The 22,593-nt window shown below is 42.8% G+C and overlaps 3 protein-coding genes across 8 annotated transcripts; 2 read left to right on the forward strand and 1 right to left on the reverse strand.

Annotated features, from left to right (window-relative positions):
- The first annotated feature begins 404 nt into the window (after positions 1–404).
- On the forward strand, positions 405–4,071 carry LOC134881471 (uncharacterized). 6 transcript variants are annotated; one of them, XM_063908835.1, is made up of 7 exons: positions 405–665; positions 744–986; positions 1,078–1,160; positions 1,331–1,390; positions 1,485–1,568; positions 2,583–2,697; positions 2,787–4,071. In XM_063908835.1, the coding sequence occupies exons 3-7, from the start codon at positions 1,155–1,157 to the stop codon at positions 3,020–3,022; spliced, it is 501 nt and encodes a 166-aa protein (XP_063764905.1). In that variant the 5' UTR covers positions 405–665; positions 744–986; positions 1,078–1,154; the 3' UTR covers positions 3,023–4,071. The 6 variants fall into 6 exon arrangements, with proteins under 6 accessions (XP_063764905.1, XP_063764901.1, XP_063764903.1 ...); XM_063908831.1 differs by having other exon boundaries at positions 744–982; XM_063908833.1 differs by having other exon boundaries at positions 767–982.
- Positions 3,868–10,244, reverse strand: ap5m1 (adaptor related protein complex 5 subunit mu 1). Its single transcript, XM_063908829.1, has 8 exons — positions 10,038–10,244; positions 9,249–9,909; positions 8,926–9,153; positions 8,706–8,845; positions 6,302–6,387; positions 6,085–6,197; positions 5,821–5,917; positions 3,868–5,728 (listed from the first exon to the last, which is right to left on the reverse strand). Exons 1-8 carry the CDS (start codon positions 10,103–10,105, stop codon positions 5,646–5,648), a joined length of 1,476 nt encoding a protein of 491 aa, XP_063764899.1. The 5' UTR covers positions 10,106–10,244; the 3' UTR covers positions 3,868–5,645.
- A 39-nt stretch (positions 10,245–10,283) lies between these two features.
- On the forward strand, positions 10,284–19,607 carry exoc5 (exocyst complex component 5). Its single transcript, XM_063908828.1, has 18 exons — positions 10,284–10,489; positions 10,876–10,970; positions 12,383–12,530; positions 12,635–12,829; positions 14,227–14,291; positions 14,484–14,512; positions 14,624–14,733; positions 14,909–14,953; positions 15,047–15,187; positions 15,272–15,354; positions 15,450–15,659; positions 15,778–15,925; positions 16,020–16,128; positions 16,810–16,930; positions 17,050–17,136; positions 17,227–17,335; positions 17,494–17,709; positions 18,325–19,607. Exons 1-18 carry the CDS (start codon positions 10,463–10,465, stop codon positions 18,511–18,513), a joined length of 2,127 nt encoding a protein of 708 aa, XP_063764898.1. The 5' UTR covers positions 10,284–10,462; the 3' UTR covers positions 18,514–19,607.
- The last annotated feature ends 2,986 nt before the right edge of the window (positions 19,608–22,593 follow it).

Here is a 22,593-nt window from a genome sequence, read left to right on the forward strand (position 1 = left end):
ACTACATATCTACAGTATAGGCTTGCTTTTAAGCCAGAAGTAAGGGTTTAAAGCGCTGATAAACTACTGTACTATCTGACATGCAGCCTAAAAGGACACACCTTTGTAACAGAGTTTGTCCATCCCATGTGTTCTTCTGATCACTCATGAAGTCACATTTTGTAGTCAGTTAACAATTTCCCAGAGATTTGCCGTCTCTCCTTATCCCTCCGGGCTTTCCAATAAGGAAGGGGCGCCTGGAAATAACAGGTTCTTTCAAGCATTAACTTATGAGTTACAAAGTAACCTGTAGGGAGAGTTGCCATAGAAACCTAGCTCATTATAATGAAGTCAAGTATGAAGGCAGCGCTGAAGTACACACCTACTCCTTTAAGCACTACCAAAAGTGTTTTTTTGCGGTTTTACTTTGGCACCAGACAGAGATACTTCGGGACAAACAATGATTTCGCCAGCAGGGGAGATGTGAGGACCACCAGGCTTGTTTTAGAAGCAGCTGGAAGACAGGTGAAAAGTCTGAGAGCGAATTTTATACATTAAATTATTCTGTTATTTTTAAGAGAAGTGCCAAACAATTTTTAGGGAATGAACATGTATGGGAAAATGTAACAAAAATTGTGGACCTACAGTTACAGAACCGGCATTTCTGACGAGAAGACATTAAAAAGGTGAGAGTAGCATAAGTAAACACTAAACTAAACATTAAAAAAGATAAACTAACTTTGAACTTTCTTGTGCTGGGGTAGACTTTAGTATTTTGACTTGACAGCCTTAGGTGAGGGGTAAGTCATGGGCTCTACAGGATCCAGACCCAGGCTGTTTAAAGTAGCTCCGTGCAATAGCCTGCGGGAGGAGGCACAGCCTGAACCACAATGGACCCTCCCCGCTCTGCCCGTCAGTGTGGGGCAGCCATCGGGATCTCTTGCACAGAAAAAGAAAACCTTACCTCCACTGAGACAGGAAATAACTATTTCCACACTCTCAGGTTAGTAAGTCTCATGTCTTTTTCATTCCCACTCAGGATTATATGTAGAGACCTCTCTGTTGTGATTCTGATTGTGTGCATGTGTGTGTTGTAAGGACCATGCTTTGCAGGAAACCTCCCACCAAAGCAAAGTAACAATTCAAGCATCATTCATTCACATCCACCCCGAAGAATGCAGGTTCATGTTTTTTCTATCTACTATAAAAGGCCATTTTCGTTGCCTTATTCATATGAGATGTAACTGTTCAATCCACAGCTAGGACTCTTTAGCAGACATCTTTTTGTATTATTGTTTCTGACTGGTTGAGATTTTTACCCAGACATGCCATCATTATTATTTCTCCTCAGACACTCCAACCACTGACCCTGCAAATTGGGCAAACAGGCATGGCCACTCAAATTGGCATGGTAATAATAAAGAAATAAACATATGGCTGCTGTACCAGCGTCACTGCCCCCATGGTATCTCACAACACAATGAGAAATGTGCTGTTTTGTGTAGGGCAGGGACTGCAGAGATGGGGTTGTCCCCCTGTTTTCTACAACCGGCAAGACAGGACACTGTGGCACCGGCAGAATGATTCAGGTAAAGCAGCTTGACAAAGTACGGAAGAGCTGAAGTGCATCTATATCATCAATAATTCAGATCATGCTTTTTTTAAATTGAGGCAAAATTAAAGAGTGCAGCGGTGCTTACATGAGAGGGGGGTGGGGAATAAAGAGGGAAGAGGAGACGGAAACAGCTGTGAGTGTGGGCTCTTCCAGTCCCAGTGGATCTGATTAAAGTATCTATGGAGGGGTAAGTAGGCTACTGTATGGTGGTCTACAGCCATGACTGACCCTCAATGGGATCTATTTTGAGGGTACAGGGGACAGAAAAGCCCCCTCTATAACTGTAGATACGCTATTGCAGACGAAAAGAAAAGAAGTTTGATTTAAGATCACGTCTGTCCAAAGGGAATATGTTAACTAAAAACCCACATAAATCACAATATATAGAGACCACTCCAAATGTTTCTTGAATCTTTATCTCTACATGTATGGAAGCCATTCCAGTGTCTGTTGAATTCCAACACAGAGAAATGTTGTCAGTATATATTATTTTAAAACCTGTATGTTACTCTAGTAAAACCAGAGAAACTGATAATGCTACAGTGGTAGCACATTTTTTACGGAGCTGTATGTCATATATAGCACATGTTTGTTGCAGTGGTGGAATAAGTAATGCCACACCCTTAACTTTAAAGGACTGTTAAAACCAAAAATTATATTTTTCTTAAATACTGCAGTGCTATTCATCTAGATTGTTTTGATCTAAGTTGCTCTTGAGTGTTGGAGAAATTGGCCGCAAAGAAGTTTATCTTCTGTCCCAACTACTGTCAACAGTGCTGCCGAAATAAATAATGTATTATTATTCGTATGTCTGAAGGAATGTGCATAAAACTACATTAATCTAACTGTTTAACAGTAAAAACAGTAACTATCAAATAAACATAGTGGAGTAAAAAGAAGAATATATATTTTCACCCAAAGTTGTACTTCCATACAATCAGAAGTACCTTCCCACCAACGGCTTCTTATGGCTCTATGATTTTTTTAGGGAGGATTTCTGGAGGCCCAAACAGCTCTCACCCAACAAGCTCAACGGCAGCGGCGAGCTCACCACCGACACGCCAGAGAGCAGAGAAGACATAAGGGTGTCTACTCAGTTAATGGTAAGATTGCAAATTGTTATTCTAAAAAGGAAAATTGGTACAAAATGTTGGAATGTGGTCTTAATATCATTTCATTTGGCCAATTACAGAAGGCAACCTGAGGCTGAAACTGGCGAGACGACCCACAGAGAGGGACATCTTCTGGGATGAGACCACAGAAGAAAGGCTGGATCCCAGCTGCCTTCTAGACCCAACATTTCTGCCTCACCTTTGTGAAGGGAGACAGCGAAACCAGCCGAACAAACAAGATGGGATCCAGGAAGATAGAGGTCCCAGAAATAGAGAGGAAAAAATCGACAAAATGGACACAAATTTCCATATATAGACAAAAACATATTATGGACAAATGAAAGAGAAATGGTGGGAATAGAAGACAGGGAAACCAAACAGAGGGATAGTTGTATGTGGTCTGAGTCTGCCAAAAGCTGTCAGGCAGCTAGGACAAGAGCTGCAAGAGGGATCTGGGACAATAAGCCTTAACAGACTTGCAATATGAAGAAAACTTGATGTTCAGGGGATACTTCCTTCATGGCTGAGTTCATGGCGCCCTCTATGGGTGAAAGCAGTGAGACCACTTGACGTCAGGCTCATTTATCCCACCACTAATACCTTTTGATAGCAAATATCCCCAAAATACATTTTACAATAAGTTCAAAGATTTGGGATTCAAATCAGCCAGCTTTGAAGCTTCTTTTCTATTACTGGGCTTTTGTTATAGAAATGAGCACACAATCTCTCTGTATAAAGATATCCCATTATTTGAACAGATCTGCAGCTCTTGAACAAAAATTTGAATAAAAACAGGGAAATGCTAATTGGACCATCATTCTTCAAGTGGTCTCCCTGAGGCCGGCTCATAGTGGGCTTAGAGAGGCGGAGAGGAACTGGACTCTGACCAAACACCTGGGGCCGCAGCGGCCGACTAAATCCTGGTCCTCGGCACGGTGCGTTAGAGGAACACTGCTGGGATCACAGTCCTCAGCAGGGGGCTGAACGGGAATTAAACAAGCTATGATTATCTGGCAGTGGCTGACTAGAACTATTTGAATAGATGAAATAAGCATTTAGCAGTATTAAAGAAATCAAAGGTCTTAAATTACCTTTATTGTACTCAACCACTGGGTGTCATTATTGGGCTGAGGGACACAGTGAAGTAAACAGGATAACTGCTTCAGTGTTTGTAACAGTGTATTTAATGTTTTGGTATATACACCATTGGGTATAAAAGGTCACTTGAGCAATTAATGCAAATCTTGAAATGATTAGTTATGATCCACCATGCTGCTGTAATTTGAAAAACTCATTTTGGCCTGTGAGAACATTGTACAAAAGTGTTCCCTGTATGCTTGTAGAAAAAAGTAAACAATGAGGAAATAAATAAATAATGACTTGTTCTGAAAATCACTGTAGAATGAAAGAGCAAGAGGTATGAGCATAAGGCACTGGAGCAGAGCAACACATTAAAATGAGTCCTACTTAGCAAGCCGTTCAATCAACAAAGCAAAGTCTGCCAGTGAGAGGCCACTGACTGCAGACATGAGGAGCCAGACTGACCACATATTGGGATACTGAGGAGATTTAGAGTGGCCCAACTCTTCAAAAAACTTCTCCTTTTCCAGTTCGCTAGCCACACACACTGGGCCTTAAAGCCAAATCATCGTGGAGGGGGAGAGCTGAGAGGTCTCGGTGTCTGCCACTCCGTACTGCTACATAAAAAGAAGGTGAAAGATGCCGTGTGAGCAATTGGTTCCAATTGACAGAGGATTGGTCATGGTCAGCCTTCTGAGTGGAAATCCACGTGAGAATGTAGCATTTGGACCAGCAAGGGGCACAAGAGGCCAACCACAGACAATGAGGGCACTCAGAGGAGTCTGGCTGCTGAGGAATAGTGGGGGCACAACCTCCTTTGATTTAACCCTTCATAGGCTGGTTATCCAAATTAACTAAATACACTCAGGTTGAGCTTTCATAGTATGTAACAGAGTTGATATAAAACCAATTATAGGTCAGATAAAATAAAAGTAAACTGTTAGAAACATCTGGTTTGCCCCTCTTATATATAACTTCTATAAAAAATGTTTTAATGAATTGATTATAAAGTGTTTATCTACACTGTTATTTGTTCTACAACAAAACATATTTAAATAATAACTGTATAGTTTTATATTAACTAAGTTAAAGCACCTATGCAACCTCAAGAGGCATCCCAAACATTTCCATCCTTGTGACTTTTTCACCAATTAGGCAGCTCCTGCTCGCTGAAAGGGACCGGCTACTTTAAAGTCTCAGAGAGCCCAAGGGTCAGCGCTCAATCACTGTCTGGTTAGAGAGGTTGAGTGTTTGAACTAGCCACTAGTTGACAGGGCGGGGATGGGGTCAAAAGGGTTGGGGGAGTGATTGGTGAAGGGGGCAAGGACTCCTGCCAGCTCTAAAAGTGGAACCTTTTGTAGCCAAGACACTGGCCAGAGCAGCCAGGCCTTTCATAGCCCAGCCGCCACTCTCCTCCAGCCCCACAACAGCTGATGACAAGGCCCCAGCTGCTAATTATCCGGCTGATGGAGAGTCACTGAAGTGGGACTGTCAGAGCGAGGGGTGGCCCTTCTGTCTGCAATGGGATAAATTTGAGGGGAGGGGTGGGGGATAAAAGAAGTTGGACTAGAGGGGCAGGTAGTTTTTTTCAGGAGCATCCATCCGTAAACAAAATCAATACCTCTGTCAGTCAAGGTTTGCACATTGTGAACAGCACTGAATAAAAACTAAATGATTCAGCCTTTTATATGTAAATGTATTATAAATGTTATTTAAATGGTCTATCATTTGTAAGCTCTGCAGTAACAACAGTGTAGTAACACATTTCATGGGGTCACATATCCGGTCTGGATCACAGTGTATGCTTGACAGTCTTCAGTCCTTTTACATCATAGTGAACTGAGCACCATGTATCCATGCTACAGCATCATCTGCCCAGAGGACACCGGAGCACTTCCTGTTGAATTCCATATGAAGTACTCTTTGGATTGAAGTTCTCGTGCTGAAAATAAGACCGATGGACATTTATTTTAGTTTTAGAAAAACGTACATACAGGGAAATGTTTTTAATTTAGTAAACTATTGTAAGCTTACATGTCGTAATACGTTGTTTTGCAGAGGAATAAACCTGCACTGAATGCTGGTCCACAGAGCACCCAGAGAGCGTCATGTCAGGCACTTTGAAATATAACTGTGAAGATAACAGCTGAGGTGTTAATCCTTTTACAACCTAATGAGTCTGTATTAGAAGACGCCTTATCCAATTGACCTTATCCCATGAGCTGTTTAAACATTTTGCAACAAACTATAGTAAATAAACAAACTGGGTCATGATTAGCACAACAAATATTAACTGACTTTGATATAGGCTGTTAGTTCTGTGCAGAGGGGGTCAGTAGGTCCTGGTGTCGGCCCAGAAAAGCTAATCTTGCCCTCCATTGTTACCTCGCGAGATTTAGGGAACTTTTGTCCTAAAAATCAGTGAGGGGGGAACATCTCATTAGTTCATTTTTTTCAATATGCAGCTGCATTCAAGCTATTTGATAACATTGATACTAATGAGCACAGTGCATACCCAAGCCCCAGACCAGCAGGTTTTTCTCTTTTGATACATCTAGTTGTCCGGAGCTCACCTTCACATCCACAACACCGAACTGATCCCTGCACAGGACACAAAGACCATGTGCAGATGTTACTGTAAACACACTGATTAAAGTGGTGCGGTTCAATCATTTTACTCAACAGAGATGCAACTTATGAAAAAAGATTTGGCACGAGAACTGATTCTCTGGTTGGGTCATTTTTTATCGCAATCATTTTTGGATATACAGTGGGGCAAAAAAGTATTTAGTCAGCCACCAATTGTGCAAGTTCTCCCATTTAAAAAGATGAGAGAGGCCTGTAATTTTCATCATAGGTATACTTCAACTATGAGAGACAGAATGAGAAAAAAAAATTCAGGAAATCACATTGTCTGATTTTTAAAGAATTAATTGTTAAATTCCTCGGTAAAATAAGTATTTGGTCACCTACAAACAAGCAAGATTTCTGGCTCTCACAGACCTGTAACTTCTTCTTTAAGAGGCTCCTCTGTCCTCCACTCGTTACCTGTATTAATGGCACCTTTTTGAACTCGTTATCAGTATAAAAGACACCTGTCCACAACCTCAAACAGTCATACTCCAAACTCCACTATGGCCAAGACCAAAGAGCTGTCAAAGGAGACCAGAGACAAAATTGTAGACCTGCACCAGGCTGGGAAAACTGAATCTGCAATAGGTAAGCAGCTTGGTGTGAAGAAATCAACTGTGGGAGCAATCATTAGAAATTGGAAGACATACAAGACCACTGCTAATCTCCCTCGATCTGGGGCTCCACGCAAGATCTCACCCCGTGGGGTCAAAATGATCACAAGAACGGTGAGCAAAAATCCCAGAACCACACGGGGGGACCTAGTGAATGACCTGCAGAGAGCTGGGACCAAAGTAACAGAGGCTACCATCAGTAACACACTACGCCGCCAGGGACTTAAATCCTGCAGTTCCAGACGTGTCCCCCTGCTTAAGCCAGTACATGTCCAGGCCCGTCTGAAGTTTGCTAGAGGGCATTTGGATGATCCAGAAGAGGATTGGGAGAATGTCATATGGTCAGATGAAACCAAAATAGAACTTTTTGGTAAAAACTCAACTCGTCGTGTTTGGAGGAGAAAGAATGCAGAGTTGCATCCAAAGAACACCATACCTACTGTGAAGCATGGGGGTGGAAACATCATGCTTTGGGGCTGTTTTTCTGCAAAGGGACCAGGACGACTGATCCGTGTAAAGGAAAAAATGAATGGGGCCATGTATCGTGAGATTTTGAGTGAAAACCTCCTTCCATCAGCAAGGGCACTGAAGATGAAGCGTGGCTGGGTCTTTCAGCATGACAATGATCCCAAACACACCGCCAGGGCAACGAAGGAGTGGCTTCGTAAGAAGCATTTCAAGGTCCTGGAGTGGCCTAGCCAGTCTCCAGATCTCAACCCCATAGAAAATCTTTGGAGGGAGTTGAAAGTCCGTGTTGCCCAGCGACAGCCCCAAAACATCACTGCTTTAGAGGAGATCTGCATGGAGGAATGGGCCAAAATACCAGCAACAGTGTGTGAAAACCTTGTGAAGACTTACAGAAAACGTTTGACCTCTGTCATTGCCAACAAAGGGTATATAACAAAGTATTGAGATGAACTTTTGTTATTGACCAAATACTTATTTTCCACAATCATTTGAAAATAAATTCATTAAAAATCCTACAATGTGATTTTCTGGATTTTCTTTTCTCATCCTGTCTCTCATAGTTGAGGTTTACCTATGATAAAAATGACAGGCCTCTCTCATCTTTTTAAATGGGAGAACTTGCACAATTGGTGGCTGACTAAATACTTTTTTGCCCCACTGTATCTGCAAATTCTGAGAGTATTTTATAATATGGCTGCATATAATGGAATAATGGTGGATGGTGAAGACATCTTTATTAGGTTTCCTTGGTTTAGAAGTTGGCTGTTAGAGGACTCAATAAATAAGCAAAGGGGACTTATTTGTTGCATTTTAATGAGACAAGTGATGGTGTTTGGCAAAAGATTATACAGTTTGAATAAAGATGCAGGATGGCTCTGTTCCATATTACAATGGCCAATGTAAAACACCATAAAACAGTTACAACGTATTTATTGCTTCCACCTATCGATATAATCAAGTTATCACTAATGCAATTAGTAAGACAGAAAATGTGTGTATAAGTAGTTAATATAAATCTTTGTGTAACTACTTGATGTTAATTATTCAACTTCTTTATATATAATTTGTTATTCCTATTAACAGAATTACATCTCATGGAATTTAACTTCAAAGAGGCCATGAAGTCTGAGGCATTAAACTGCAACTTCATTCTAGACGAAACAAACACAAGCAAGCGCTCAGTGCTAAAAGAATATTTTCTCCTACCTGTTAAAGAATGGCAGGTGTGCTTCACAGTACTCAAAGGAGTTCTTCACACTCTCGTGAAGTTTGAGGGTTACTGACACACGCAGCTGGTTTTCTTCTTCCTTTAGTTGATAAGAACCCAGGATAGGGGGAACAGGGACCTAATGAAAAATTGCAGAAATTTGGACATTAGTATTAATGTATTGGAATGAGAAAAAAGGTCTGTATGTTTGTTTCCTACCTGAGATGTATAGCTGCATAGTCTGAAAGGCTCCAGAGGAGGAGAGAAGGGGAACTTATATGGTCCCGAGAAAGCTGAGCCATCAAAGTTATCCACGCTGCTAGCAGTAAGGATGCTGGAATCCAGTGACGTGACACAAGGATGCACTAGGATGTCCTGTAGTGGAGAACCATTCGGTGGCAGTGTGAGGGTCACCATCACATTTGGGAGCACCCCTTCCACTTCACACTGTTGACACAAGGACAAAAACAGAAGATTGTAGGAAAAGAGTGGAAACAGACAAAAACAGTTAAGACTTGCTTTTCTTTACAACGTGCTCTTACTTTGCATGTCACAGTGCCGTAAACATCCCACAAGTCCTGTCTGCTGCGGTTACCATACTGCATGGAGCGTACGGTTTCTATAAGTGCTACGTTCACCGCAGCTCGACCGCGGTGGAGCCCTGTCTTCCAGGCTGGCTGCTTCTGGTTCTCAGCAGGAGTGGGCACTGTGGGTGTAGAAGGAGCCCCCGGTAGTGGCACATCCAGGGGTGTGCCAAGTGGACAAACCTGCAAGAGTACAGAGGGAAGCATCGCCAGGCGAGAGACCAGCACTTCGCTATCAGGCTTACCCCCAGAGCCTAGAAGAAAAGTCTGCAGACCTGCCAAGAGAGTAAGGCCCTGAGAGACAGACAGCAGGCTTGCAAGGGCTGGCCGTGGCTCAGCAGGAGCATCCACTAAAGGCAGGCAAGCAAGGGTAATAGGCCCGTGAGAGACTGCCAACACTGGCCAAAGCATTCCCTTTCCAGGGCTGTCCATCCTCAGTTCCAGGGCTGGTGAGCGCTGACGATAAAAGCAGTCATCCCTGAGAGCTACAAATGGTTTGTCTGGGTCTGAGAGCCCCAACTCAGTGAGCAGGAGCTGCAGCACAGTATTGTCTTCTGGGACTGCTGTATATGAGGAACCTGCCAGGATCTTTGCACGGTGCTCCACAGTAGCAAACCTCCTGTGGGGGAGACACAATACTTTGCATAACACTGCAGTCGATAACCAGAGACTTTAAACCATTAGAAGGCTGATGTAGTGCACACTTTTGTAAACAGGACATTAAATATGAGAGCCTTGTTTACCTACCTTGCGAAGCGTAAAGACACATTTTCTCCCTTCTCGTGCGAAATAATCCACAAAGCTCTGACACTCATTTGTCCGGCTGCAATTAAGTCTTTGAATTAGAGAATGTGACTGCAATATTAATACTAGCATCTCATTGTGCAGCCTGTTCAATTCTTATTGCCTTACTGTAGGAATTTAACGCAGCATCTTACTTCCTGGTTGTGTTTCATGTGACCAATCACAAGACATTTGCGCATGGGCACTGGCTGGCAGCTATTCCCACCCTTCTACACCCATACAGGAAGCTGGGCTGCTAACCAGCTAACTGTCAACAAAGGGCAAAACTGTACGAAATCAGCAAATTCATGTGGAAGTCAGCGGTATTTTGGACTTTGAGCTCCTTCCTCTAAATTGCATTTCACTTCTCCGTCAGCTAAACACGGAAGATGGCGACAACTGCTCAGCTGTTCGAGGTAAAATGACTTCTGCAGCGGAGAGCTGTGTTAGCTTTGAAGCTAGCTATGATGCTAACTATCATTAACGGTACTGACATCCTGAGTGTTTATTGTGGACACATATTACACACACAGCTGTCGTAAGACGGAAAGAGTAGACACAAATGCCATTTAATTTAGTTCATTTAGGTGTGGTGAATTGGCTGTTAGTGTGCAGTTAAAGCAAGACCGATGTTGTAAAACGTAATGGCAGGATGTAACGTTATACGTGTAGTAGGTTTAATAAGTTCTTGTGCTTCATCTGTTTCTTATTCTCCTATTATTTTGGGGTAAAATCTGTGTTTTGCTTATGTTTTGATGTGAGGTATTCCTCAGTGCATTCATCACTTCCTCTCCCCCCTCAGGAGCCCTTTGATGCAGATGAGTACATTGAAAGGTTGGCATGGAGGACACCTGGAGGGGGCTCTAAAGGAGGAGCTGAAGCATTTGACCCCAAAAGGTATTCACATTTACTGTACACATCTTCCTTCCCCTAAGTATCAGAATCAGCAGTAACTAAGTTATATATCATTCTCATGGTGACAAGTTTATGAATAGCATTGCCACTACTTAAACTGGGTTCCTCGTTAAAAAAATTCGGTCACATTAATTAAAAGAAAATGTTTCCCTTTAAAGAGTAATCTTACACAATACTATGTAAATCAATCCGGTTATTTTGATTAATAATATCATAATGACAATTTAATTTCATAATAAATGGATGCTTTGTACTCTATTGCAAGTAATATTGCCTTATTAAAGGGCAATGAAGTTTCTCCACTAGTGTCTGCTTACAGTGTACCACAGCTTTTTATCTCTTATGAGTATACTTTTTGCCCTCCAGTCCTTTTCCACAATGTAATACACTCCTTTTTTATGTCACTGAAGTTGACATTAAGATATTCTTCCTATATTGTTTCATATAATCTATCTAACAGAAAGTCTATCTCTATTCATAATATAGTACACTCTTTCCCAAAGCCATACTCAAGCATATGTTTTCTTAAGCTGTTGTTTGCACTTCTTGGCAGGTTTTAAAGTGGTTAAGAGCAATAATGTAATTTACAACATAGTACATCAAATAATGAGATGTCTTTTCAAGTTGAACATCTTAATATAAATTAAGTCTTCCTCTTAAACAACTTCATACCAACTTAACACCCTTGCTTTTAAAGATCATCTTGGTCTCTTATATGCTAATTAAGTGTTTTTGATGGTTGGGTAGGAAAAAAACTGGAAATATCTATGTTGCAGATTTAGTTTCATGGTATTTTCCACAGCTTGTTGTTATGTTTACACTTGGGGACCGAGTTATTTCCTGTAAGCAAAAATGCCATAACAGTTTAACTCACTGTGGATCCATCCTGCCTTATCTACTTCCTCCACAAAACTGTTGCCACCACCTCTCGGAAGCTCTTAGCGAAGAGTCAGAGACAACGTATCTGTGGAGGCCACCATACTGTGAGTCACCAGCCAGGGAATGAGTGTCTATTGGGAAGGGATGGGAGATGTCTTTAAGCTGTAGCCAGTGCTGAAGGAATTAGTCAAGAGATTATACACTCATCATTTTGGGATGTTTCCTACTCTGTGAAATGTGGTGCTGACTTAGAACATTTGCTCTGCAGTCCCGATGGCACTTAAAATGCAGCTGACGAAGTTGCTTCTTAAGTCTGGAGACCCAGGAATTAAGCTCCCGACACTGTTCTGTAACTAACTATAACTGTAACTGTGAGGTCAGTGGGACAGATTTAACCTTGTGGTACTTAATTACTCCTTCAGAGTAGGAGCGTTTTTTTCGTGTGTCTTTCCTAGTGTATGTTCATAAGACCGCTGTAAAGTGCTCAATTTAAATTCTTTATTCCTCTGTGATAGGCTGTTGGAAGAATTTGAGAACCACATAGAAGAGCTGAAGCAGTTGGATGAGAAGATCCAGCGGCGGGTGGAGAAGCTTGAACATCAGTGTCACCGCGAGGCCAAGGAATTTGCCCACAAAGTGCAAGACTTGCAGAGAAGCAACCAGGTATTCAGAAATACCTGAATGTCGTTGAGCTTTAGGTGTTTTTGTATTTATTTATCACATATAGTTACCTCTTTTGACATTCCCTTTGCTCTTTGTAATTTTAGGTGGCCTTCCAGCATTTCCAGGAACTCGATGAGCATATCAGCTATGTGGCTACCAAGGTTTGTCACCTTGGCGACCAGCTGGAGGGGGTGAACACGCCCCGGCAGCGGGCCGTGGAAGCTCAGCGTCTGATGACATACTTCAACGAGTTCCTGGACGGAGACCTACGCAGCGACGTGTTCAATAACCCAGAAAAGGTGAGTTATCTGCCTTCTATTCACTTCACTGGAGGTGTGGATGTGTGTGTGACCACTGACGAGGAACCCCGCTGTGACACTGCTGGAGGTGAGAAGGAACAGGATTATGAGGTAAACCATCCTTATTAATTTGTCAAGTTTATCCCTTTAGTTGGATCCCTTGGCTAATTTGGATTATTAAACTGTCATTTGCTGTCTGACAATAGCTGGCTGATTGACTAGCATGGATGTCAACATGCTCATGTCAACCCTAATTGCATTTCAAGAAGGTTGTCTGGGAGCGAGAATTTGCTTGGTCCTCAGCTTTGTGTCGCATTACAGCAGCGAATAGCTTGTGGCATTATGGTCCATGTAAGGGCGGTGATAACATGCATGCATGCAGGAAGAGGAGATGCGCACTTTTACTAAGTTCCTGCCTACACAGGGACCGTGTTAATGTTAGACAAGAGACCCCTGAAAGTTTGATTTTGCAGTTTTTAAGTGAGAGTAGGGAGATTGGGATGCTTTAGATTAAGTCCTGCTCGTTGCAACATCATACATTGATGCAGAGCAGCTAGTCTGCGGGTCAATCCCAGAGACGAGAGCTGGAGATGGAGCTAGTTTTCCGAAGAGGCATGCAGAAATATCTGGCCAGATTCATTTTCCTGAGCATACCTCCAGACGAGGGGAAAAGAGGAAAGCTGCAAGTGAATAGCTGAAGGGGGATGGCTTTGCTAATCCTTCTGAAAGGGAGGGCTGGGCCGCCAGCGTGGAGACAAGTGCTGCTAAACCCTGACTGCAGGGAGACGGCTACATTACTTACATGGGATTTAGCTAATCTTAGCTGGGGGACAGATACTTAGAAAACCTTCGCCGAGCAGAAAGGCTGGATCCTCCTCACGGGAGCAGAGTAATGATGTTAGCTGAGGCAGGCATCTGCAGGAACAGAGGAGTTGCGGACGGCGGGCCTTTCGTAGGTCTGGGGCTTTTTCAGCTAGTGTGTATGTCAGGAGGGGCGGGAGGGAGGGGGGGTTCTCGACAGGGCCCCCTTTTTTTAAGACAGATATCCCTGGCCGGACAGATTATTGAAGGTGATTTAGACTCCTGTGGGATTACAGCCCATTCAGAAAAGGCATGCCAATATAGAGTTGGATGTGCTGCTAAGTCAGGACTGCTGCTGCTACCGATGCCCAGGTGAGCACCGCCTGTCTGTTATCAGCTCCCTGTTCAACATGGGGAGGTGGAGGAGGGCAGCTCTGAAATGATGATCCCCCAAGTGGAGACACTGCCGGCGGCCTTCCAGCTTTCTGTCTGGGTGTCCACCTCTCATGGTCCTGTCGTGCTCTGTCTCTCTTTTCGCCTCACCTTATGCTCTCTCTCTCTCTCTCTCCCACTCACTCATTCTCTCTATCCTCCAGATTAAGGAGGCTGCTGATATAATTCAGAAGCTGCATCTCATTGCCCAGGAGCTGCCATTCGACAGGTGAGTCAGGCATCCTGCAGGCAGCTTTAGACAAGAGCACTGTCAAACAAGGGGAAGGTGGTGTATTAGTGATGTAGACTATTCCTTACAATGTAAGCCCAATGCAGTACATATTGAGTATTAAAGCCTTTAATTCAGGAACATTATATATTTCTAGAAATTAAAAATACTGCCTTTGATTTCCTCTGACAGATTTGCAGATGTCAAGGCAAAAATTGCAAGTAAGTTTGAAGAAAAAAACTCCTCATGTTCCCATTCCATATACATTAGATGTTGGCTACCAGAACTGATTATTTTATTTCTTTGTGTTTTTCTTTTGCGGTTCTACCCAGGTAAGTACCATGACCTGGAGAGGCAGTTAATCCAGGAGTTCACAGCTGCCCAGCGCAGGGGTGAGATTGGACGTATGCGGGAGGTGGCAGCGGTTCTATTACATTTCAAGGTGACCTGAAAGAATCACATTTGATGTCTACATTTAGTTTTTAGACCACATTTCATGAGTTTTATATTATTTGGATAGTCACTTTCTTTTCATACATTATATACTGTTCCAATAACCTTACCTTACAGCAATTTTGTAATCTCACAGAAAAGTAACTTGTGGTTGTTTTTTTTAGGGCTATGCACACTGTGTGGACGTCTATATCAAGCAGTGTCAGGAAGTGAGTGTCAAAAGTTTCTCTAATATACCATATTCCACTTTTTAGTTATCCAACTGCCTCAGACTCCTGGTTAACCTTTGTTGGTCTCTGTAGGGGGCCTACCTGAGGAATGATGTGTTTGAGGACACTGCAAACCTCTGCCAGAGGGTCAACAAGCAGGTGGGCGAGGTCTTCAGCAGCCCTGAGACTGTAATGGCCAAACTCATTCAGAACATCTTTGAAAACAAATTACAGGTATTTTCAATACTTCTCATTTGTTCACTTTTATTTAGAAATGCCTTATTTTTCCTGCTATATTCATCACCTTTGTCTCTGCAGGCCCATGTTAAGGAAAAGCTGGATGAGACACGACACTCGGATGTAGAACAGTACCTCAAAAACCTCTATGACCTTTACAGCAGGTATTTAAATTACTCGCATATGATTTGATTCACTTCGTTTCTACACATAACCATTAATGCTTACATTATTACACACTTTATTTTGTGTTAACCAGGAGTACAGCATTGGCCACCAAGCTGACAGAGTTCAACCTGGGCTCAGACAAGCACACTTTCCTGTCCAAGCTGATAAAGAGCATCTTCTCCTCGTACCTGGAAAGCTACATTGACATAGAGAGGGATTACCTACGCACTCGAGGTGCCATGATTCTGCAGCGCTACTACGACTCTAAGAATCACCAGAAACGCCTTATTGGAACCGGCAGGTCAGATTTTAATCTCACTTTCTTCCCACATCAAGACTTATTATTATAAGTATGTTTTGCAAAAGGATATGAGATACTTGTGTAAAAAAAATCAACCATCTTCTCTGTCTCTCTGCAGTATTCAAGAACTGAAGGAGCGGATCAGACAGCGCACCAACCTCCCCCTCGGCCCCATCATTGACACCCATGGGGAGACCTTCCTGTCCCCAGAGCTTGTTGTCAACCTGCTGCAGGAGACGCGTCATGCCTTTGAGAGATGCAACAGGGTAAGGCTCATAAAAACACTTAGAAACGTCGTTATAAACAGACAATCCTGTGGGCAAGAATAGCTGAATGTGTTCCCCTCTCTGTTTGTGATAGCTTTCAGATCCTTCAGACCTGCCCAAGAACGCGTTCTCAATCTTCCTGCTGCTGGTGGACCATCTGTGTGTGGAACACATCGACTACGCCCTGGAGATTGGCCTCTCAGGTACACCTGACACAGACCTTGATTTCTGATTATTTTTATTTGTGTACTTGAGCGTCACATAATTTGATGAGTTGACAAGGCAGCCTGAACGCACCATTGACAACAATTTAGCAAATAATACAAACATTGTCTTCTCAAAACTGAAAGAAAAATAAAGCTCTGTTTCTTGGCTGTTTTTGAGAGAACCAAAGTTGTTTTATCTGAACCCTAAAAAAACGTTATAAAATCATGCAATTTTGGTAAAGAGGTGCCTACTACTTTTATAGCCTATTACTTAAACCAAAACCTCTTGTTGCTATGGATGCCCTTCAATGATACAAGCAACTCATGTTATGTCAGTTAACCAAAAAATAAGAAATATCCAAGTTAACTTGAAGCACAGCAGGTTGGTTGTTTTTATTCTAAATGAATACAGAAGCTAGTTTATCATCTGCAGGCAGCTACAGTGGAACTAAACATATTTATTTATTTCCCTCCCTCACGTTAAGAAATGCAACACTGATGTCCCCACAGATTGCTTTCTCTTCAGCCTCAGCTGCTGATTCAGAACATTGCTATGAATGTTTTTTAAGATGGTATTTGTGTGGTTTCAACTGCCCTGTTTATATCATATTGGTTTGTCCTTTCACTTAGCTTTTGGTTTATTCTCATGATTTTTTCCTCGTTCTCTTTGATCTACAGCGATTCCCTCATCAGATGCCAAAAATGCCAACCTGTACTTCCTGGACGTGGTTCAACAGGCAAACTCTATCTTCCACTTGTTTGACAAGCAGTTTAATGACCAGCTCATGCCTCTAATAAGGTCAGCTCTTGGTCAAAGCTTAAAATCGTGTATACTCCCCAGATTTTGGTCAATCAAAGGCCACTGTCTCTCATACTTTTAGATGAAAGTGATTTTCCCTTTTTTAAATCTGTCTCCAGCTCATCTCCAAAGTTGGCAGAGTGCCTGCAAAAGAAGAAAGAGGTGATTGAACAGATGGAAGTGAAACTGGATACAGGAATCGACAGGTCAGTATGTTTGCGCTTACTTATATTTCATAATGTGCCAAAAGAAACCCATAATACAAACACTCTCCAATTTATTCTTCTGATGTACAGAACGATAAACTGTATGGTGGGACAAATGAAGCACATCTTGGCAACTGAGCAGAAGAAGACAGATTTTAGGCCCGAAGACGAGAACAACGTCATGATCCAGTACACTACAGTAAGAGACACAAGGCCTCTGCGTTCACTACTGAGCTCACATGCAAAACAAATCAGGATGCAGATTTGTTTATCTTTGAATGTTCTGAGTTGTCTTTGGTTATATGCTTTTGGTCAGCATGTTTTCCATGTGTCCCTGTGTGTGTCTCCGCCCTGCAGGCTTGCTCCAAGGTGTGCGCCTACGTCAGTCGGCAGGTGGAGCATGTAAGAAAGTCCATGGATGGGAAAAATGTGGACACGGTGCTGACGGAGTTGGGCGTTCGTTTCCACCGGCTGATCCACGAGCACCTACAGCAGTACAGCTACAGCTCTATGGGAGGCATGCTGGCCATCTGCGACGTCGCGGAGTACCGACGCTGCGCCAAGGACTTCAGGGTGAGCGGGGGGGCATAGGTCCAGGATACACCGATCGCAGGGCAAAACATGGATCCTCCAACAGACCCTCATTATGGCTGTCGTTACATTTAAATGGTTAGGTTGATTCAGGGTGAACGCTCTAAACGTTTAGTCGTTTTACAAAACACAAGTCTATAAACTGTCAACGTTAGTGTCCAATTGCCTTATTTGGGACATCAACATTTAAAGGGTAATGATTAATAATTATAGTTTACGTAAAAGCTGATAAAACCTAAGACTTTTAAATGTTTCTTTGATAAATTACTAATTATAGCATTACATCCAAGTAAATGCAGGAGATGGAGGACATGTTCTCCTCACTGTAGCTGTAGAGATATGGTTATTAGATTTGACAGTGTGCCTTAAATTATAGTCTTTAAAGTTACATAACAATGAAATCTATGCCATTGTTTTGTTAGTATTGTGTGTTTAGATTGTTCTCCACACCACGGGATTATGGCCCTGAGCTACATAAATAAATAATAGTAAACTATGAATAGGAATGGTCATGACAGCCTAGCGTGTATGCAGGGAATAACTTGGTGTGAATAATTAAGGCGGTCTAATAGGTTTGTTTGCTCGTCTGTCCTCCAGGTCCCTCTGGTGCTGCAGCTCTTCGACACGCTCCATGCCCTCTGTAACCTCCTGGTTGTTGCCCCTGACAACCTAAAGCAGGTGTGCTCAGGTGAGCAGCTCACCAACCTGGACCGGAACCTCCTGCACGCCTTCGTCCAGCTCAGAGTGGACTACCGCTCCTCCAGACTGGGCCGACACTTCAGTTAATGACTGGTTCATCACCTCGCTGCCCTCCGTCCAGTAACCCATGCTTTGATGAAACGATGCACCTTGAAGAAACCCATCCCTGCTGCAGAGGAAGCATCAGCCTGGCCCCGGTATACAGACTTTTGCGGGGTTGCGTTGTACATCATGACTACACAAACGCTACTGCTCCTTGAATGTGGGAAATGTGCATTTTATCTTTTGTCCATTGTTAAATTCTCCAAGCGGGTGAAATTTAAATGTCTATTGAATTACAACTTCGTTTGTTTTTAAATACTAATCCAACACCAATGCACATGGATAACATTTCTGCCATAATCTAAGTAAATGGACATAATCAATTTCTGTGCTTATGTAAAGAGAAACTTGTTTTTGATTGTGCCAAATATATACATTCTGTGGCTGCAATTGTGCACAGAAAAACTCCCTGAAGCTGCTGTAAAGGGACAACAATGATACTGTAGCGTCACACATCAGGCCTACAGTAGTGTGTTGGGAACAGCTACCCCTCTGTAATGAAGTGTAGGGGACCTGACAGAGACAGCCCCACCAAGCATGAGACATAGAGCTCTCTCTGGCTAAAAGAGACACATGACCACCTCTGTAACCTTTGACTTCTGACCACAAAGACGAGGTCAAGAGTCCATCATTGAGAAGTGTGATCTGAACTATTGGCAGGTCTGAGAATCTCTCTGGAGGTCTGGATGGTCCCCTCTTAGGCTAAGATGACTGGTGTGATGGGTCAGTGCGTATGTGTCACTGTAATTGCACAGATCAACACCTGCTCATCCAGCATTTCACACGGTCCAAAGACATTGTTGGCTGGATCGGCAGTGTTTCTGGGTCAGGGCACATTCAAATCTTGACCCTTTTGCTGATTAAGGAAACAAACTAGAGGGGACTTCTTCACATGGGGCTTATCTGATCTCAGTCACTGTCTTCTGCACTTAAAAAAAGGGGGCAGATTGTGTCCTTGATGCCTGAAACTGTCTCCAACAGCTGTTTACTTTGATTAGTGACTCATTGAAACGATGTTGCATTTTATTATTGTCCCTCTTCTGAACATCCTCAATAAATTTGGGAGCTTGGAGTTGAAAGTTTGGCTAGTTCCTCTCCGCGAATGTCACTTTCAAAGTGAGATGAAACAGTCTTCACTTCTATAGAAGTCATCAAGTATTCATGGGAATTCTTGCCTCCAGAGTAAAGTTCTTTCTTAGACTTCAGGAAGTGAGCAGAGCCAGAGGGGATTAGATATCTACGAGTTGATGAATTGTGTGCAGTAGTCATGGACTGGGGGAGAGCCGGGGAGATAGAGACGCCTGAGAGCTCAGTTCCAGCTCCAGCTGGTTAGTGTTGTGGAGAAGGTACACATAGTGCTGTGCAAGTTCAAACAACATAATTAATTAGGCTAATATTAATATTATCAATGCCACATAAATTCAATTCTCGCTACCCTAATCACAACTGGATAGCTTGTAAAAATTATTTTGTTAGGCCCTGATGCAAACACTGGGTCTTTTCCAAACATTTGAAAACTATTTGTTTTTGCGGCGATTAATGAGCGTTGCGCAGGAAGGGGTTGGGGGAGCGGAGCCGGGCCAGGCACGATAACTGGTGTGGAGACAGAAGCACAGGCGCGGCTTGGCCCCAGGGACTCCCAGCGCAGGCACATGGAAGAGGGGGAGGGATGTGTTTTTTGGGGTGGGTGTTTGAGCAGGTGGAGGGGATTAGTAATACTGTCAACACTGGAGAGCTGGATAAGACTGTCCTCTCTTACTCGTCGGTTTGAGCAGCTCTTTTATACACATTCAGACACATAAAGACGCCAACACATACAAACACAGGGGCGTGAGGACAGGAGAGGGAAACGTATCTGTTGTTGGGAACTGACCGTGGACAAGGTGTTCGTGTTCAACCTTTGATTGTACTTCTTGTTGAGCCTGTTTCCTGCTGCAGGAGTTTGAATCATGCACATTCTGTAAAGAAAATACCACTCGTTAAACACCTTAAGTAGTCAGGTGTACATTTAGATACGATGAAAACATCCTAAAACACAGTGATTAGCAGCCCTAAATTAGTACCTTTGCACTCACTAAAACATGGATTCTTAAGGTGAGGTGTTGAATGTTGATGTATTAGTTACTCCACTAAATGTTGCCTTACTTTTATCTTTTCAAGAAACAATAACACACCAGAAATGCATTTAAACTACATTTCTACTTTTAAACAGGACCTTTTATGTGAGTGTTAAAGCGCGGACACATCCATATTTAAGTTAAAATTCAAATTTTGAAATTCAGCAACTCAATCCATTGTTCCACTGACCACAGACACCCTTATTTAGTTCCCCTTTTTCATGCATCTCCCTCCCTTTGTCTACTCTGCCAAACCATCAGCCATACTGTCCTGTCTTTCCACTCTTCCTGCACACCCGGCTAGTCCTCCAACATCCCATAAATCCTTGCTTTCGGCGCATTGCTGCTATCCCAACTAGGCCGGCCCTCCCTCTGCCTCCTGGAGCACTGACAATAAAGCATTACAGCAGTCAATCCATGTCAACAACAGCTTTGCTTAATTCCTGCTAAACACGTTTAAACTAAATCTTCACCTAATGATGCATAATGATTTGCTCTTTAGTGTGCTGGCGGCTCCTATCAATTTCTGTGGTTTATTTTACACTCCATTGGAAAGATGACTCAGGTGGTCTAGCTGCAGCAGACAGACAGGGATGGAATTAAGGATCCCCCTTTTAAAAATAGTCAGGTAGTGGGACTAGACACTCTGCAGAGCGCAATGCTCTCAGCAGGATTTTATTTCTGCTTATTACTATTTTCAAACATTATGTATGCATTTGCAGATAATGCAGCTGTTTGATTATTAAACTGCAGGAAACATCAGAGTATAAATATTGATAATAATACTGCAGGTGAGTTGATATTATTGAATAAACTGAGCATCGATAGTCCCTTAAAAATCAATTCTTAAGGGTTGCTCTGTGGGAGACATTCATGGGCACACAGCCAGGCCCTCTGATGTGCTGCAGATGTTGCCCTGGCCTTGACCTCCTGCCCATACGATGCCGGGGCCAAAATGGCACAGGTGCCGCGCCACCTTCAGTCTTGGGCAGCCGGGAGCTGCGCTGTGCAGGATGTGACCGGTGCCAACTCTCCTCCTTTGCTCACTTTTCTCATTACCAAGGTCTAGTCTGATGAGGCTTAAAGAAACTCTCCCTTGATTCCTCCAATCACACAACCGCCGTTTTGATGATCCTCAACTACTGTGCTTGTCCTTTTTTTTCCACCCTCCCCCACTCCTTCTCTCCTATAAGAACACTATTAATTCTCTGCCATAGTGGAGTGTTTTCCACTGCTATTTCCTGGCCCGGTGCCTGTGCTTTGCTCTCTCTTGGCTGGGTTTGTCTGGTTGACTGCTCCACAGGAACAGACTGGCACTCTAGCTGAGGGCTCCAGGGTCTGCACACACAATCCACTAAACATGTCTCTGTGTGAGGAACTGCACTGCCTCCCAAACATGAAGTAGGGGCCCTGATTTACCACATATTAGGCCTATTTAATTAGCTGTTATTATAATAATTAATGTGAACCACTCTTTATTACAGTTTTTAATAATGTGAAGTAGTAGCAGCAGCAGCAAGAATAGTACATATTTATATTGTTATAATGATATAATGCATATTTAAAATCCTGCAACATATACCCAGTGATTTTGAATTTGGCAGATGTACAACTACATGTGAAAATGCATACACAACATATTAAAATCACACAGTACCAGTATAGAGAACAAATTGATTCTGATGGTTAAGGGACTTCTGTGCCTAACACATTCACTCACAGGGCAAAAAAACATCTGTTTGTTTGTACGGCCTATGGCCCTCCTAACCCACTGATGTTGAACCAAGCCTGCACACATGCCAGAGACACAAATGAGGTCTCTCTCTCTCCGTCACCGAAGATGAAACACCACATCACCAAAGCATGTGCATTTGTCTAATCAAGCTTTTGCCTGCGGCTACATTGAATGTAAATGAAAAGGCTTGTGTGTGCCAGCCTCTATTTCTGT

This window comes from Eleginops maclovinus, chromosome 19 (assembly GCF_036324505.1).
Source record: "Eleginops maclovinus isolate JMC-PN-2008 ecotype Puerto Natales chromosome 19, JC_Emac_rtc_rv5, whole genome shotgun sequence".
Classification (NCBI taxonomy): Eukaryota; Metazoa; Chordata; class Actinopteri; order Perciformes; family Eleginopidae; genus Eleginops; species Eleginops maclovinus.

What these genes read in the sequence shown, in the direction of transcription:
- exoc5 (XM_063908828.1), top strand. Translation starts at nt 10,463, where the DNA reads ATGGCGACAACTGCTCAGCTGTTCGAG. An exon ending in CGGTTCTATTACATTTCAAG is followed by an intron (nt 14,734 to 14,908) that starts GTGACCTGAAAG and finishes TGTTTTTTTTAG; the next exon opens with GGCTATGCACACTGTGTGGA. An exon ending in TCATGATCCAGTACACTACA is followed by an intron (nt 17,336 to 17,493) that starts GTAAGAGACACA and finishes TCCGCCCTGCAG; the next exon opens with GCTTGCTCCAAGGTGTGCGC.
- ap5m1 (XM_063908829.1), bottom strand. Translation starts at nt 10,105, where the DNA reads ATGAGTGTCAGAGCTTTGTGGATTATTTCGCACGAGAAGGGAGAAAAT. An exon ending in CACCTGCCATTCTTTAACAG is followed by an intron (nt 6,388 to 8,705) that starts GTAGGAGAAAAT and finishes TGTCCTGTGCAG; the next exon opens with GGATCAGTTCGGTGTTGTGG. An exon ending in CCTGCTGGTCTGGGGCTTGG is followed by an intron (nt 6,198 to 6,301) that starts GTATGCACTGTG and finishes ACTGATTTTTAG; the next exon opens with GACAAAAGTTCCCTAAATCT.
- LOC134881471 (XM_063908832.1), top strand. Translation starts at nt 787, where the DNA reads ATGGGCTCTACAGGATCCAGACCCAGGCTGTTTAAAGTAGCTCCGTGC. An exon ending in AACTATTTCCACACTCTCAG is followed by an intron (nt 983 to 1,077) that starts GTTAGTAAGTCT and finishes GTGTGTTGTAAG; the next exon opens with GACCATGCTTTGCAGGAAAC. An exon ending in TGGCCACTCAAATTGGCATG is followed by an intron (nt 1,391 to 1,484) that starts GTAATAATAAAG and finishes TGTTTTGTGTAG; the next exon opens with GGCAGGGACTGCAGAGATGG.